At 38.5% G+C, this 18,032-nt stretch overlaps 1 protein-coding gene across 4 annotated transcripts in view; it reads left to right on the top strand.

Moving 5' to 3' along the window:
* Window positions 1-18,032, top strand: part of LOC137132113 (inactive N-acetylated-alpha-linked acidic dipeptidase-like protein 2) — a 457,260-nt gene that overhangs the window by 426,364 nt on the left and 12,864 nt on the right. For all 4 annotated transcript variants that reach the window (XM_067514226.1, XM_067514227.1, XM_067514229.1 and 1 more), the window contains 2 exons: window positions 67-160; window positions 15,021-15,219. In XM_067514226.1, coding sequence (XP_067370327.1) covers window positions 67-160; window positions 15,021-15,219 — 293 coding nt within the window. The remainder of the gene's footprint in view (window positions 1-66; window positions 161-15,020; window positions 15,220-18,032) is intronic.

Genomic DNA, 18,032 nt, shown 5'->3' on the forward strand with positions numbered 1-18,032 from the left:
CATATATAATGCACATATATAAAAACATTAAACTTAATCCAAATGTGTTTTCCCTGTGTCTTACAGATGACAGCAGAAGCCATTCTCCGCCTGGTCAATGATCCCGTGCTGCCATTTTACCCTCTGGACATAGCTCTGGATGTGCAAAATAAGTTCAGAGGTATCACTAATGGTGACACTGTATAATGTTCGGGGCAACGGTGGCTCAGTAACAACACATAGGCCACAATGAGATGAGATCTGTACTTTCAACTTCAGTGTGATTACACACATTTACTAAACATACAAATACGCAAAAGCCGTTACTTTGACAAGCAGTGAGTCAAATCTGTGGCCAAGCCACTTGTTTAATGAATCACAAGTAAAAATGGAAAATCTTTGTGAAGTACACATGTGGACGTTGGGGTGTCGTCTCCCCGTGTTGCATAGGTGGGTCGAAACAAAAACACACTTCTGATTTTGTGCTGAGTGTTCAGAATGCCGCAATATGAATCTGAAAGACTCACATTATTGTTATTGTTTCTTGTTGTAGCAGCAAGCTAATGAACGTAAACCAGTTTGATGGTGTTGCTGCACATAAAGAGAAGGATGAGAACAGATGTAGTTAGGTTTTTGTTTTTTTTTTTATATTCTGAACGTTGCAAAAATACAATGAATAACAGAACACTGCAGTGTGCACAGCTGTGTGTGTTTGTGTGTGTGTTCAGTGGCTGCTGTCTTGGACTTCTATGCAGAGCTATAACTCATCTCTACTGTCCAGCCAACCAGCTTCAGTTCCAATCCTTAATATACAACCCAACATGCTCACGCGCGCACACACACACACACACACACACACACACACACACTCACGCGCGCACAGAGAGAGAGAGCGAGAGAGAGAAAGCCAAATGAGAGTGTATGTACATGTTATGTCATTTAGATTTTTAGTCTATCCAACCAAACTTTAAATCTTTTGGAGAAAAGTTTTTACTTCTTCGCATACTGTACAGAACACCAGACACACGTGCACACGCACACGCACTGTGCCTGTTTCTCCCATAAGAATGATTTAACGTTGCTTCATCTGTTGACCTGGACTTATTGATCTCTGCTTTCATCATTCTACAGCACAGTGACCTTGATTCCTGGATTTGTACAATTCATACCAAGTGTTCAACATCTCGCCTCTTTCTCCTGTAACCTCGGAGCTTCACAGCCGCGATTAGTAATATTTTCGATCAAATGGCATTTTCTGTTGAACTCATTTGAACTGAAAATAAAAACAAGGCAGCGATATGTTTCATTTAGACAGGCTCGATTGAAAACGAGTGATTTTACTTACACTGCACAGCAAGAAAACCTTCATGGATTTCCATCAACGGTATTCAGTCAAACTTCTTAAGTATCTCGAATTGTCAGAATTGTGTTATCATTAATAAGGTGGTGCAACAAAGGCTTTATCGCTTTGGGTTGCCTTAACTAACCAGACAGAGGACTCTGGAGTTAATATTTTAGATATTTAATACTTAAAGTGTGCAACCTGCATTAAAAGAAAAATTCAGCATTTTAGTCAAGGTCTGAACTCAACTGTGTGCCAAGTATTCAGCAGTTAACAGGCTGTGCAACCTCTTAAGCCTTCAGAGCCAAAATCAGCTTATTCAGTCATGGTATCAGAGTGTGCAGAAACGTTGTCTTTGAATATTAAGGTGACCTTTGAATGAGCGCTTGCACAATTGCAAATTTCTAGCGAACTAAATATACTGTCACTTTTGTTATGCACCAAGAAATCTGTTCGAAGGAGATGACAAACAGCAACGTTCAAGGATATTGCTCAATTTCGTGTTTAAGCTGCTCTGTAGCTGCACTGGTTGTAAATTTCCAATAGGAGAATACACACAGTAGATAATTCATACTTAATGCTTGAGCTCAAATAAATCCATACGCCATTATCTATCAATCTCTTACACAGTAAGATCAGCGTGTGCAAGAGACAAACAGTTTTTATCAGATGTACTGGAACCGCAACTCATCAATTGTAACAGCAAGGCAATTGCTCAGCAGGTCGGGTTCAGATTCAGTGGGTTATGCTTCTATTTCGGAGACTAATGGACAGATTATGACATGAGAGAGAGAGAGATGTCTGACTATTACACCTGTCTTTAGCCTCTGCTTGTTTCTTCAATACACTTGCTTCCCCTGTTTCCCTTTCTATCAGTTCAACTGGAAAGGCTTTGTATTAGCACGAAAGCCGCATCTTCCTGGCAGCTTTGCAAATAAGTGCTGAGTTAAAATATATTGCTTCAAGTGAGTGATTTCATCGAGGCTAAAAGGCCTGAAAGTTGAGCCAAAACACAAACTCTAAAGCAGAATAATATCAATGATATTATAACACAGCTTTAGCCAATGTTTCTTTTGGATCTTTGGTTTCATTAATTTTGATTAGTGGTCCACAGTATCAGACTTTTAATATTCTTAGCCACATCCAGTCCTCACTTCACTGATTCTCACTGGGTACCAAATGTGAAACAGCGATTTTGGCTGTTTAAGCCTGTTAGCAGTGCTACTGTATATTCTAGTCCATGCTTAACTCACAGGTCCAATGTATTCTCCTGTACAAGAACTCCACTGGTGGTTGATGATTTTTTTCTTGTTTGTGACACAACCTACCTTGATAATCTAACTGAGCTGTCATGAAGCTTTGTTTGTCCAGTCAACGTCTGATGCCAGGAAACCAAGTTGCAGATGAAAGTAGTTACTGTAATCTTGCTAAACGCTCTGAAAGACATGTTACCAGCCATTTTCAGTACATAGTTTTGTTTTGGCAAGTCACCTACCCCCTTTACATGCTGACGCTTACGGTACCCATTAAAGTACCCATTTGGCCGGTGATTGACACTTGGAGATTTCGGTGTAGTTTATTTGGAAACCCCGGCGCTTCAATATTTGACACCTAAATCAATGCTGTGGCCTTAATTTGAGTTACCAAAGGACGTTAAAAGCCAAATAATTCGATGCCTTAAGCGTCATTATCTGACACTGGGATTTAGAACGTGTTGTATATTTATTATGAGCAAGATAAGTAGGAAATTGGTAACATCAAATGAGATTTGGGGACAAAGAAACACTAGTTTGTGTCTTTATATTTAGATTTACAACCCAGTAACTCTGAAAAGCACATTGAGTTAGCTGTATGAAGAGCGTATCCTAAATATGTTCTGCCAATACTCTTTGCACTAGGAAAAAGGAAGCATCCCACAGCATGCGCTGATAACAGCATTACTTACTTGCTGAGCATGAAAAAGCACTGCAGGGCAGTATGGATGAAACTGATGAGGAGGAGTTACTTGACCTCTTCTCAGCAATGGGCTCGCACTGCCTTCTCCGGACATCTGATGGGCTGCTATTTTAACAACGGCACACAAAGACTCTTCAAGAGTTGAAGTTCATTATTGACAGTTTCTCGACAGTTTCCGCACCAGTTCTCGCAGAAATGTGCCCATTTAGGAGTCTAAAAGGGAAACTAAACAGAAAGTGGCTGACATAATAAAGCCTTTGAATGAAATCCTGAAACCCACGGAAGCAAACAGCTCTTAATCACCCGCCATGCTACGTAAGAAACATTGGAAAGGAAAGGAAACTGTAGAGCTGCTTACACTTCTGCACAGCATTGTCGGTCTCACTGAAAGTGTCTTTCACTTTGGTATTGAATAGGTTAAGTAAATTAATGCTTTAACTTTTCGATATTTAGTAATGAAATTTCTGCTCAGGTTTAGATGTACTGTATCGGGTCCAGCCTTCATTTTTAAGCGCCACGAAATTCAGTTTGTCCCAAGTGCAACTGGGTAAAGGTTACATGTAATGCATTCATTTGAAACATCTGCATGAATAAATAGCAGTGATCTTGTGAATTCAGTAGAGTGAAGACACCTTTTATTATATAGTACCTATGTTGTTTTCTGTGTGTCTTATGCGGACGTGAGACTTTTTTGAACATTACCCGGAAATATTCTTATGCACACCAAATATCACCTTGTGCACACAAGAAACTTTTATTAAAATTATTATTAGGGCTGTCAATAGGTTAAATTGCTAATAAATCGACACATGTCCAGTTTTAATGCTGTTATCAACTTGGGAGGGGACACATTCAACTCGTGGTAGTGAGTTGGTGGAGCTAAAGAACATTTAATATGTCTCTTATCCTTTTATCTACATAAAATAAAATAAAAAATTCCTGGGCAAATTAACCACTGGGCAAACTTTAAAATACTGTAATTATAAAAATCACTCACTGTAATTCACTATCAATCTTACAGTGTGTGGTTAACTGCAGTTAAGTACAGCTGGTAGAGAGAGGGGGGTCTGTTTAGTTTGGAGGGTGCTAAGAGTCCATCAAGGCTTAATTATCAGGTTTTGTTTTCAGAAAATATGGTCAGCGTAACATACAGACAGCTAATGTTTTAGCATATTAGATATTACTGTTTCACATTAATGCTTGTTTGATAGATGTTTCATTTCACAGGTTTTATTGGCTTTTTATTTGCCCAGTTGTATTTGCATGTAGTGATTCAGTAAAAGAGTCGTCGACATGAGTGTCTCACCTCAGCTGGGATCTGTCTCCCTGCTGCACCTGCTGTGCTCTGAGTGTGTGTGTGTGTGTGTGTGTGTGTCTGTGTGTGTGTGTGTGTGTGTAAGAGCTGCCTAGGTAGATAAAGAGGCAGAGAGTGGAAAAGTGCATCAGAAACAAAACTCTGAATGTGTTAATCTACTCAGTCACAGAAAATAACCTTTAAAAGGACTTTACATTAACATGTTATTATCACATGAACATTGACAGAACTAGTAATTTATTAAGATCCATTTTATTATTGCTATTTTGTTTTTGCTCACGTCCCTTTAGGTGCTGTGTGCATATTTTCCCTTTTTCCCTCCGATTTGGGAAAGAACAAGCTAAATTAGATTAAATCAATCTTGTGAATTTGTGTAAGACGTGAATGGAAGCAGAGTGCATCTCATTTCTTACTGTAAAACATTGTCACTAGGGAACAGGCTTTACTTTATTGCATCTGCTTTATAATACACAAATGAGCATCATGTCCTTACCCTTGATCTCTGAGTGTCATTTTGCTTATGCTTACATTTAGTTTTACAGTTTTCATCAGCTGTGTGTAATTAGAAAGAGGCTGCTTGTGACAGATTTTGGCTTCTTTATTGTAGTGATTAAATTGTATTAAATTTAACTCCAGGTGGCATTATAAATGTCTTAAAGTTATAAATTTGACTTTGCGAAACGTGCAGATAATCTCAATGCTTTTCTCCTGTTCAAGTGGAAAACAGGTGGGAGGGAGCTTTTATCTCGGCTGGTTAAAAATACAGAGGGACCAGATGGAGAGAAACAAGAGAAGGAGGAAAAGGACAACGAAATAAATAGTTTTTCATGTGTGTATGGGTGTTTGCTTACTCACATTATGGGGACTTAAATCTGATTGGACAGTCTCATGTCTTTCTTTATGGGATAAAGATGCTGGTCCCCATGAAGAAATCATGGAATTTTATTGGAAGATTTAAGATTATGTTTAGGGTTAGGTTACAGCTAAAGTTAGGGTTGGGCATATAGCGGATATGGATATGGTTGGGGTTAGAGGAAGTCTCCAGGTGATTGAATTGAAAAGTTTGGTGTATTTTCATGGAGTGCTGCACATTTTCTAAATCTGATTTCCCAAACTCTCTTGACTGCACAAACTTCGTCGTAAATTGTTCTTTCAGAGAAAGGCGATGGAGAAAGTTAGTATAATGGTTCTTTACATTACAGACAAGTATTTGGGAATTTGTCAAAATTGGTGAATGATAAAAATTCTCTTAAAATGCTCATATTTTGTTTGTCTAAGTGATTCCTGCACGAGGCCCAGTGTTTTAGCACAACTTAGCTCATTTTGGCTGTCAGTCTTGCTGTCTGTACATGAACTTTAAAATGTGATAATATGTGAATGTGGGGCTTTATGTCTGCCCCCAGTTCCCAGAGATATATGTAAAGGTTTAATAAATCACATCTAATAAGTCTAAACAAGGTCCACTAATTATTTTTCCGGAACATTCAGCTGTTAGGGAGCTTCCTACATTTCCTTTGCTGTGGTCCGAACTCGGGTCATTTTCCTCTTGGTTCAATTTCATTTCATGTATTAAAAAAAATACAAGCAAAATTATTTACTACAAGTCATGCAAGAGGAAAAAACAATGTAGATTAGTGCCCAATAGCTCAATTGATCAATCAATCAAAACATTTTAAGTTCAAGAAACATGTCGAATTCACAAACAAAGTGCAATTGCTAAAAGTGCCTCCAGTGTTTGTGCTGAGAAAAGTTCCCTCTTGTACTAGCAGATGTGTGCATCTCAGTAGAATGTCAGTAAAGGCTGTGTATGATGTGACAAAGTAAATGATAATGTTCTTCTGGCTATTTCAGTTGTTACTGGTGGTTAATAGACTTACTGTTGCCTTTCTATTAGCTCGAAGCCGTTATGGGACTTGTCCTCTGAACTCTGGCATCAACAAGGAATTTCCACCCAGCGAATTACGTATGGCTCCGTGGATATTTTCTCCATATTTCTGCAAACCGTAGAGATGGTTGTGTGTGAAAATCCAAGTAGATCAGCAGTTTAGAAATATCCAGACCATTCTGAGTCATTTCAATCACCTTTTTTCCTCATTCTGATGTTCAGTTTGAACTTCACCTGTTGGTCTTGACCATGTCTACATGTCTAAATGCACTGCTGCCATGTTATTAACTGTCTTAAACATAAGTAGTTAGTGATGCATGCATTTTTTGGGTCTTTTCAAAGATTAGTGTGATGTGACTTCAGTGGATGTGAAAGTGCTGTGGGTGTGTTTGTGTGAGTAGTAATACTTCTGTGTATGTGTGAATGTGTGTGTGTCTCTGGTCCCTGCTTTTAGCAGCTCCCTGCGGCAGAGGGCCAGTGATATTTAATGGATTCTTCACAGCCGGTGTGGAGCACTGCAGTATTCATGACTGGCAGACATGGAGGGGACTCAGATCAAACAACCAGAGCTAATTGAATCCCCTAAAAACCATTTGTTCAACTTTTTTAATCACAATTCTCCTTTCTTTTCTCTTTTCACATGAAACTGCCTTTGGACTAGTTTGATCTGACATAAATCTCCATTAATGTACTGTAGTGATAGTACTCAGTAGCAGTGCTGCCTTTAGTCCTCAACAGCAATACCAAAGAAAGGTAGAGCAGGCTATTGTCAGTGCTGGGAATTAACAGTGAACGCTGTAGAAATCAAAATAGCTGTGCATAACCGTACAAATGGATTAAAGGGATTAAACCCACTGTGAATGTTCACTTTGGAGTTTTAATTACTCATATTATAGTGGCAAAGTTAAAAAAAAAAACACATTTAGTTGTGTAATTAGAGGTAAAGATTAAAGTAAAGATTCTGACTTCTATTATGTAGCCCTGCAAAATGTAAAATGTAAAAAGAATTATGACATTTTAATGACAAAGGAAACAGTATATGTATAATAGATTCAATGCTCCTTGACATACAACAGGTACCAAGCGTCTCTGAAGTAGCGTAGAGAAACTCCAGCATGTCCTAAATAATATAGAGAGCTAACATGAAATCAAATTTCAGGTACTTGTCCAATGAGTCCAAGAGGCCAGTTTATGCTTTTCATGAAGCCATGTCCACTACAGCATCCATGGCAACATTTTTGTCTCCTCGATGTTTATGAATTGAGAGACACTATCAAAACTCACCAGGCAATAGGATTCATGTTGCATTTTACATTTAGGAAGCCATTTGGCCTCAATGAATGTATGTGGATTTACATTTGCTACATTTGAAACATGGGAGCAACAAACACATACATGTTCTAGTTTGAAAACCAAGCATATGCATGAATATGCTAAGAAACTGTGCCATGTTGGTCCACAGTAGTGTGAACTTAAATATGTCCCATAATTTATTAACTACAGGTCTCACAAAAAACTACTACAACTATCATATCAATAAGGTAAAGTTTTAAATGCAATATTTTAGAATAAGGATTTGGATCAAGTAGGCAATAAAGAAATTAGCCCCATTGTATACTTCATCAATAATACTTTATCATCAAGATGGCTGTAAGAGTCTCTGGGTGTTCAAGAGGTACCTTCAAAAAATACTGGCCTCTTTCTCATGAACTAAAAAGCCAATGTCATTCAGATTTTTCATTCATCTTTTGTATCTTTCCAGCTTGCCAGTTGGTGCATTTGTGCTTCTAAAACTGTTCTCTTCAGCCCCACTCATTCATGTTATTTCAGTCGTAATTTTTGTGCCTCCAGAGTTTTCCACTTCTGAGCACTGTTTGTAGAACTAAAACACCACACTACATTTGACACTGCAGAACCTAGTGCTCACAACTTTGACTGCTAAGTGTTGAAGTTTTTTAAAGTGATCTTTGTGACTGTTTTTTTTCCCAGGTTACATTTTATGTATTATGGATTACCTGTTGTTTGATCTTTGGAAAGTGTTTCCAGTTATATGTTAAGCACAGATGGCAAATGTCTTTCAAAAATTTCTCAACAACATGTTCTGACCTTGACTTCAATAAGTACTTTTAAATGTATTTTTAAAAGTATTTGCATAACACCCAGATCCTACTTGTTATTAGCAGTGTCACATACAAAATTTACTAAATTATTACTGTCCAATCAGTGATCACTATGGGCAACACAGCAACCAACATGAATTACAGAAACAACTAGGGTAGTATGTAGACTCACGGAGGACTTTCCTGCAGGAGACTGGGAATTGAGTCCAGTGTCAAAAACCATTCTGTTGTTATTGTGACCATTAGGACGTTATGTGGTTCCGGACATGCAATGTGTAAGTCTTGCCTGCAAACCCATATTGAGCTTTGCTTAAGTGAGCAAGTGATCTTCAGCCTAAGTATAAACATGTTAAGCCTAAGTCTGCATGTCCATGTTGCCTTTGGACCCAAGACCCAACCTAACTACTGTGTTCGCGCAGTCGTCCTCCAGCATTGTTGACGTTTAACATAAAAGAATTGTGTTACACTAGATGCCCTTTCGGTGCCTGGTGCCGAAAAGGTGAAGTTTTTTTTTTTACTTTTACTTAAACACAAAACATTAGACATGGAAGACAAAGTAACATCTTCAAATCATTAAAATATAGTGTGTATTTGTGTGTGTGTGTGTATTTATCTCTGCAATGTCTATAATAGCTATAAAGTAAAAGGAGAAGGAAAGAAGAGAAAAGAAAATGAAAAAAAGAGGGTCAGCTTATTGAGGTTGAGTACAGAGGCAAGGACAAAAAAAAGAACATGAATAGAAGTACTTACATATTATACCCAAAAAGGTAAATAAATACATATTTATAAAGACTGTGGTACAGGAGGTAGAGCGGATGTCCACCAGTCCCACAGATGTTGCTTCAATCCCTGGCTCCTCTGGTCCCATGTCGAAGTGTCCTTGACACTGAACACAGTTACATGGCAGCTCCCCAATGGGTGTGTGTGTGTGTGTGTGTGTGTGTGTGTGTGATTGTGAGTGTGAATGGGTGAATGAGAAGCAGTGTAGAGCACTTTGAGTGCCAGTAGGTAGAAAAGCATTACATAAGTGTAGACCATGCAAAATCATGCATTGGCCATCACCCACATAATGTACAGGCTGTAGTATAGAAAAGTAAGAGCATGCAGTCAGAACGTCCACATCTCAGACATACAACCTCAATTTCAAAAAAACGTTGGGAAGATGTGTTAATAAAAAAGAATGCAATGAGTTCCAAATCTCATCAACCCATATTTTATTCACAATAGTACATAAACAACATATTAGATATTGAAACTGAGATATTTTAGTATTTGATGGAAAATATTAGCTCATTTTGAATTTATTGGCAGCGTCAGATTACAACACAACCCAACACAAAGTTTGAATGGAGGATCATTTGATATTTATTTAACCGTGACATGTTCCCTGGTCTCCTCACTTCCCAGATGTCTACAGACAGTTATTAAAAGAAGAGAGGATGTTACACAATGGTAAACATCACCCTGTTCCAACTTTTTTGAGATGGGTGGCTGCCATCAAATTGAACATGAGCTATTATTTTCCATAAAATGTTTCTCAGTTTCAAAATCTGAAAAGTTGTTTACAACCTAAACCGAATCGGATTAGCTTTATTGTCCGAGTATGTTTACACATTTTAAGTACTGTAGGAAAATGTGGATAGAGTCATAGATAGAGTGTGTATAATGATACAGTACACATTTATGTATATTACACAGAACACTGAGCTTTCTGCAAACTGTAGAAAATCACAATACGGTACAAATTTGATGCGTGGGAGTAGGGCAAGAGTGCTGGAAGAAATAAGATACATGTACATATAAAGATGGTTTATATGCAGTACATATCTACACTCTATACTCTCATAACTACTATACTATGTTCACCCTACTTAGTTATAATCTAATCTGCAGGTACAGCAGAAGGTTTTCATGTTACAGGGTTATTGCACAAGGATTTGTTTGTCTGACATTAACTGTTGTAACTGTTCTTCAGGGAAAGTGCACGTGTGAAGAAACTGTTATTGTCTGTTATTAGTAAGTAATCAACCCCTAAACTTCTTGGTTAGTTCAGATCCTGACTCTATCTAGATCCCTCCTAAACTTTAATTTGATTCCTTTTGTGCTATTCTGAGATCAACTCAATCTGATGTTTGGGATCCTTTTCTTGCTGCATAATCAAGTTGCAACTGAGCTTCAGTTCATAAACTGATGGGTGGATGTCTTCACTCTCTGAGGGTAGAATTCATGTTTTCTTCAATTATGGCAAGTCGCTCTGGTCCTGATGCAGTAAAGCCTCCCTACACACTCACAACCACCACCATGCATGAGAGTAATTATACTGAGAGTATACTGTGTTTTACTGTGTTTTGTTTGTGCCAAATGTAACAGACATTAGCTTCTAAACAGTTCAAACTTTGACTCATCAGTCCATCGGACAGTTCTATAAAAGGGTTGCTTCCACGCTCTTGGAGAAATTTTGGAAGGTCGGCTTCTTCGGGGAAAGTTCACTATTATTCCAACACAGCCAGATACACAGTAACATGTGAAACCCAGTGTGCAGAAGTGGTAAAGTACTCAAGTAAAAGTGTGAGTATTAGTTCTAAAAAATTCTTCGCTACGAGTACCACTTCAAATCTTCAAACTACTGAGCCAATTACTTACATTTTGCCAGAAAGTACGAAATTAAACCACTGTATGTGCTGACAAGTGGTTAACCCATAATAATACATCAGCATTTATTTGCTCATAATATATTGATATTAAAACCATCTGGCCTGATCAGTCTAAGATTAAAAACCAACATTAGAAAATCATTCAAACCTACCAAAGCCCCAGCGTTTGTAGTCATGTGTCTGCTGGTGTACTAAAAGTATTTCAACGGATCAAAGCATCACCCTAAAGCTCTTTGTTTTCCTCTTTCCTATCTGCCACTGTTCTTGCAAGAGGCCGAGTCCCAACAGTATACCCAAATACAAACATGCTCGCACAGGTCCCCGTGTGTCAAAAGATGTGATGGATTACAACAATCAAACAATATTTCATGAGTCCCAGCTGGCTGCGTGGAGCCGGAGCCATTTAAATTTGTAGGAGAGAACAGTTCCCATTTTCTATTTTTGTCTCCACTGTCTTCTCCTCTCCCCTCCGATGAGTCATGCTCTTTTCTCAACACACTGTGATTCTCTCTAGTCCAAACACACACTGCACGTTCCGTTGATTAAGACCGATATGTTGGGAGTTATTAGTTTTGGCTTTGATTGGAGTTTTTGAAAAAAGGCATAATCTAAGGTTCCTGCTCTGAACCTAGGCACTAATTCCTTAGATTATGTTTTCGAAGTCAAACACACACAAACCAGGGTGAAGTACGTGTGCACATAAAGTTTTCAGGTCAAATATTATTATAAACAAAAATATTATAAAAACATTTTGGCCCCTTTTACTAAACTATGTGTATTGCATCTAAATTTCTTCAAATTTTCCTCTACAATATTTGTGCATTATAATTATGGTTTGGTTATGGTTAGCAAGACCAACAGTCGGTCATGTAATTTAAAAGCAACAATGTCTGTATATGGAAGTGGCTTCAGTGGATGGGTGGGTGTCAAAGGACAGGAGTTGGAAACAAGAGGCACCAGTTTATTTGCTGTCTCACAGTAAGTCGCTGGTGTTAATCCATGACCTTTTCTCTAAACCTAATCTTGTCTTCCATTCATCCCTCTATTATCAAGGTACACCCTTGCACCTAGACAGGTCACCGGTCTATCTCAGGGCCAGTCTTGTCGTTTTTGTAAGTAATTGTTGCAAAGTTGTGGCTCTATGTTTAGTTTTCGAACTGTGACCACAAAGCTATGACACCATCTCCTGATACTCTTGGCAGGTAGTTCCAGGACCTAATGAAGCGCTAGTATGGACTGATAATTATTGAAAGTATGAATCATATCAAGTTAAAAATTGAGGGTATTCATACCACACACATATTGTCTTTATTTTTAATGCATAGCACTTCCTTTCCCATAATTATAGTGTATAATGTATCACATTAAGTAGACAAATTGTTATTTTGGTATCAGTATTGATGGTAGCAGAAGTTCATCATCACAGATCATACTTTTCAATAAACCCATATCTTTCATGTAGCTTTAATATTTTAATGATCATTTTAGCCGTTTTATCGTATGTATGGCAGGATGCAAACTGCAGTCTCCTGCGTGAGAACCACGTGTGCCACCACTCTGACCACTACACCTGATTTCACAACTTACTTTGCTTTTCCACACATCACAAACTGAACAAGTCATCCAACCTAAAGTCCTGTGCTCTCATTCAACCCACCGATGCAGCTGATAAAAGAATTCCCCTACGCCAACCGCCATCTCTTGAAATTGCACGCTTTTAGTGACTGACACCAAAATGGCAATTAGCATAGGACTTATTTTCATGCAGAACTCTCAGAAATGCTGGATTATAACTGTGCAAACATGGTGGTTTGTTTGGATTTAGACACAAAGGCAGTGCTCCTATTTAGTACTTATTACTTCTGGGGGAAGGTCAGAAGTGTGAACAGAGAAGAAGGTCTGTTTAGTGGAAGTTGACATGACGGTTAAAAGAGACATGAGATGGGTTTGAGTCTAAAATTATATCCTGAGTTTGATCTGTTTGTACATGTTTGAATCATGTGAGATGTCTGTAAATGTACCTGCACAACCTTTTCCTGGCAGGGTCGCATGGGTACTGAAGCCTGTACAAGCTTAGACTGAGCAAAAAGTAGCGCACTATCCTGGATAGTCCTGGTCATGTGACTTCAGCTATTCCATCTCATCACATTATTTCTATCAAAGCAGCGTAAAACAACCAACATACACACATAACATTTGGGCAACATCAGAAATATAAAATTTCTGTTATATTTTGTCTCTGTATAATTTTTAACTGAACAACATTTTTTCTATTTCCCACTTACATTTTTCCCAACTCCAACAAAACGACTTTTTGCACAGTTGTAATTCAGTGTTTTTTCGACTTTTTGACTTGCTGTCATGGGGACGTTCTTTGAACAAATGGTTCTGTTGCTCATATGAGAAGGACAAATGTCATCCAGTGGCTTTTCACCTTAATTTTGTTTTTCATTGGAAACATTTTATCAAATCAATATCTTACAAGTGAAAACAGATGTCTACCTACTATAAAACTGAAAATAAGTGATTGCATAAAGATGAAACCCTGGTTCAGCAAATTTCCAAAGGTTCCATAGTCAAACAAATACTTCAATGGAGACCATCTGAGTGCAGTCAATGTGTTTAAAGTAGTATAAATACACCTGTATCAAGAAGGTTAAGTTATTAATCAGGATCATGCCTAAAATCTACACCATAAAGCCAAACGAATTCTGTGAAAAGCTTATTAAAAAGCAGGAGTGAGGCAATAGATACAAAAATGTCTGAGTCATTAAATGTCCCTTGGAGTGCAGTAAATTTTTAATTAAGAAACTGGTGGCACATGCATAAATCTCCCTCGAGCTGAGCTGACCATTCTCAAAAACTGAGGGACCATTAATGAAGATTAGTAGGAGAGCACCTGTGACTCTTGTAAAGGACTTGCAAGCCTCATCAGCTGAGACTTTTTTCCGGTGCATTAATTTGAAGCATTTTGCACAGATGTTTTCACTGTTTTTGCACTTAGATAAGAAGCTGGGCCTGGACGCTCAGTGGGAGAGCATTGGGTTGGGATGAAGAAGGTAGCGGGTTTGAGAAAGACAAATGCCAAATCAGCGTACGGAGCATGTTGGCGAAGTCTGAAGGGACAAGCCGAAAGCCATTGATTGATTTATTAGTTTAGGTAAATTTTTTCGAAAATTTAAATCAACAATGATTCAAATGTTGTAAAAAAAAAAGATAAAGGTAGATAGTAGATAGAAGTAGATATTATTTTCTGGACCTGCTCTATATGCCTCAGTGTACATGTAAATGGATAAAAAGGCACAGAAGACAGCATCCTTAAACAAAATTTAAAATAAAATATATTTATTGATTGATGATTACAGTTTTGAGGAATATAAAGATTCACTTCTAAGCATTAACTTATATAGATAAGGGGAATAATCAGACCACATTTATGTATCATCACTGTTCAGACATCCCATGTTTGGCCAGTGTTACAACATGTTGCAATCTGTGTTTTTTAGAATCTTGATACAGAGGTCAAATGTTGTTAGGGACAGATTTTGGTTTAATTTTTAAGTCCACATAAAATTTAAACATGAAATCCTCACCTCTATCTTTCTGTGTTTTACATATGTACTTCTTTAACATAGTGCTTTAATTCAGTCACCATTGCTGGAAGGTATTTACACACTATTTATAGACACTATTTTATTTACATCCTTTCATATTTTGGTTTTCATGTGTTGTTTCTATTGCTTTGTTTTTTCCCTCTATATGCGTCTAGACAAGAACATGGTGTCTACCCCTATGCTGTCCTCCGCCTCCACTCTGAGAGACCACGCAGCTTTTTTCCAGTCTGAAACAATGAGGCCGGCAAACGACCCCAAAGAGCGTGATCCCTCCCACGTGCGGATGCTGAACGATGTACTCCGTGACCTGGAGAAGAGCTTCATCATTCCACAGACACTGCCTGGAGTGTACAGGTAGGAGTGGGGAAGTTTCTGTCTTAGAGTTGCAGCAGTAGTTTACACAAAAACACACACGGAGCCTGTGTCACACACACTGAAGTTTGGAAAATCACCTTGAATTTAAGTAAATGTACTTTTTGGCACATTTCAGTGCCCTGTAGCAGTTTGTTTCTTGCTGTTTTAATTTTGTTGCAATATCTTTTACAGGTCACTCAGACTGTGGTTTAATCCTTTCTGTGTCTTTGTACATTTAGTCCTATGTCCTATTTCAATTTGCATGAAACGTTTTAACATCTAAGCTGACTAAATTTGCAGGGAGCCCAGATAATTGTCTTCTTTTGCACACTAATCAGTGAGCTCTTCCGCTACACCATGAACTCAGTGAGAGCTCCTGCCTCCCTACCACTGCAGTACAGTCTCAGTTCTTCTGAAAATGCTTTCCCATTTGTTGGCAGACTCAAAACTCCAGCATTACATGACATTTATTAAAGGTACCCTGTGGAATTGTCTTGTCAACAAAAAACATAAGGTTGAGTGTGACAGATGCATTTTCTTCATCACAAACCATTTGCAAAACTGCCTTTTTGAATGCTTGCTTGCTGACAGTCTTTCTTCTTCCCCACCTTTGTTCACACACTGCTGCCTTTCTTGTTGCATCACTGCCACCAACTGTTGGTCACTGGAATTACATGCATCTCTTGGCAGTTGTGTGCTATGAATCCTCATACTGTAGGCACATGCACATGTTGAAAAAAAATTGGTTTGGGCTTCATAGAGTGGGGGTAAGAAACTCCGGAGAACCTTCAAAGTTGTGTCACAGTTTTCGTTGCAAATTCTTATTGTCGTTCCAGAGAACTGGACCAATCAGGGCAAAGGCCAGATGGCCATGTACCTTGGTTCTGGTGTGAGGAATAACCATGAGACCAGTGCTAGAAGATCTTTGAGGCGTAGAAGGCACTTACTTGTTAAAAATGTATGGTACAAACCATTAGCGATTTGCAGCTTTGAAACTGAACAGCATAATTTTTAAATGTACTCTAAAATAGTCAAGGAGCCAATGAAGGGTCCTTAAAACACGAGTAATATGTTCTCTCCGTGCAGCAGCATTTAGGCTAATTTGTATTTTCCTTAATGATTTCTTCAGCCAGCCTGAAAACAGGGCATTACAGTAATTTACTGTAGGCGTTAGATACAATGCTTTCAAGGCTGTAACACTAACCCAATGTGGATCCTTTCTGATTTTATTGTCATTATGGTGCAGCTTTGAAAAGACTTGACATACACTATCACTCTTTTGCACATATGAAAGTGGAGAGGACTCACATGTTTGTTTGGTGACATCAATTTGCACCTTGTTGTGTGCATGTTTTTGTCAAGGGAAGAAAAACCATACATGTTATTAACAGCTGATGACTTGGCGGTTTTATTGTTGTGCTGGACAGGGGTCAGCGTTGGCCCTCTGATTGCAATCTACGCAACCCATAATGCAGCAAGCTGTAAAGCACCTGTTTAACATCCATAAATTATATAAAATACGTATGCTGTTAATTGGACACGTCACAGGACTAACACATAATTCCTTTTATGACCAGAGAAGCTTTTTTTGTAGCTCTTAGAACTGTTAGATGAAGTTATCTTCTTTTTATGTTTGTCTACACAGCAGCAATTGTGAACAATAATAGAGACTTTGAAAGCTTCTACTTCAGGGTTGGCATTTACTGCTGACTCTTATTTCTAAAATATAAAAATGTATTTTTGAAGACAAAAGCTGATGTCAGCATTTAAATGCTGACAGATACCTAAAGGAAAAAACTATTTTCACTGGAATTTTCTAAGTTCTCTGAACTCACCGCAAATCACTTTTAGAATCCATGTATTCGTAGTGACCATCAGCCCTCGCTTGGATTCCTTCAGCGTTCCCAGTGACGGTTGCCTTAAGAGATATAAATAGACAGACAACCATTCACACTAACATATACAGGCACTGTGCAGTCACCAATCTGAAGTACCCAGATAAAACCCACAGTGGCTCAGGGAGAACATCCAAAGTTGGCAGAGAAAAGCCCCCACCAGCTGCCCTGAGTTGTGACCAGTGACGCCTTTCAACTAACTGTAATAAAAAATGTTCCCTGTCCACCTTAGTGAGCCTAGTTCTATCATCAATCCATCTGTAACCACTTATCCTGTTCGGCATCGCAGGGGGCTGGACCTTGCTGTCTTTGGGCGTGAGACAGGGGACTCGAACCACAGACCTTCTAGCTGTGAGACAGCAGCACTAACCTTACCTTTCAAAAATTGCATAATGATTGTGAAAAGCACCCAAAAGACGTTTCTAAAACGAACACAGTACGAGCTACCACACGTTTTATTGGATAGAAAGGTACAAAAATAGCGAGCCAATTCACAATTGTTTCGACTGATTAGTGTTCCCAATGGGGATGTTTGGTGATTTAAACTTAGGAATTATGTGATAGAGCCCCCTCCACCCCTACCCCAATCAGGAAAATAATCATCAGAAAATAGCATAATAATAAACAATGTGCACACTCCTGAAAAGCGAGACAAGAAAAAGGCAAAGGACAGAAAAACTGCAGTTATGATGCTGGCTATGATATTGACAATAACTCTAAAACCTTACAGATTTATTGTACCCCCCTTTCAACAAAAAAAAATACATAACCGGCCCCCTCCTCTGACAACCCCTCCCCTCTTAATAACTTTCACACAGTCCCTAAATCACATGCAGTCCCATTGCCGGGACAGTGGTGATTTAAATCCCCTATCAGCCTCTCTGTCTTGCATTTCTTCCATCTACATCTTTCTTAACT

The sequence above is a fragment of the Channa argus genome, chromosome 8 (genome assembly GCF_033026475.1).
Source record: "Channa argus isolate prfri chromosome 8, Channa argus male v1.0, whole genome shotgun sequence".
Taxonomy (NCBI): domain Eukaryota; kingdom Metazoa; phylum Chordata; class Actinopteri; order Anabantiformes; family Channidae; genus Channa; species Channa argus.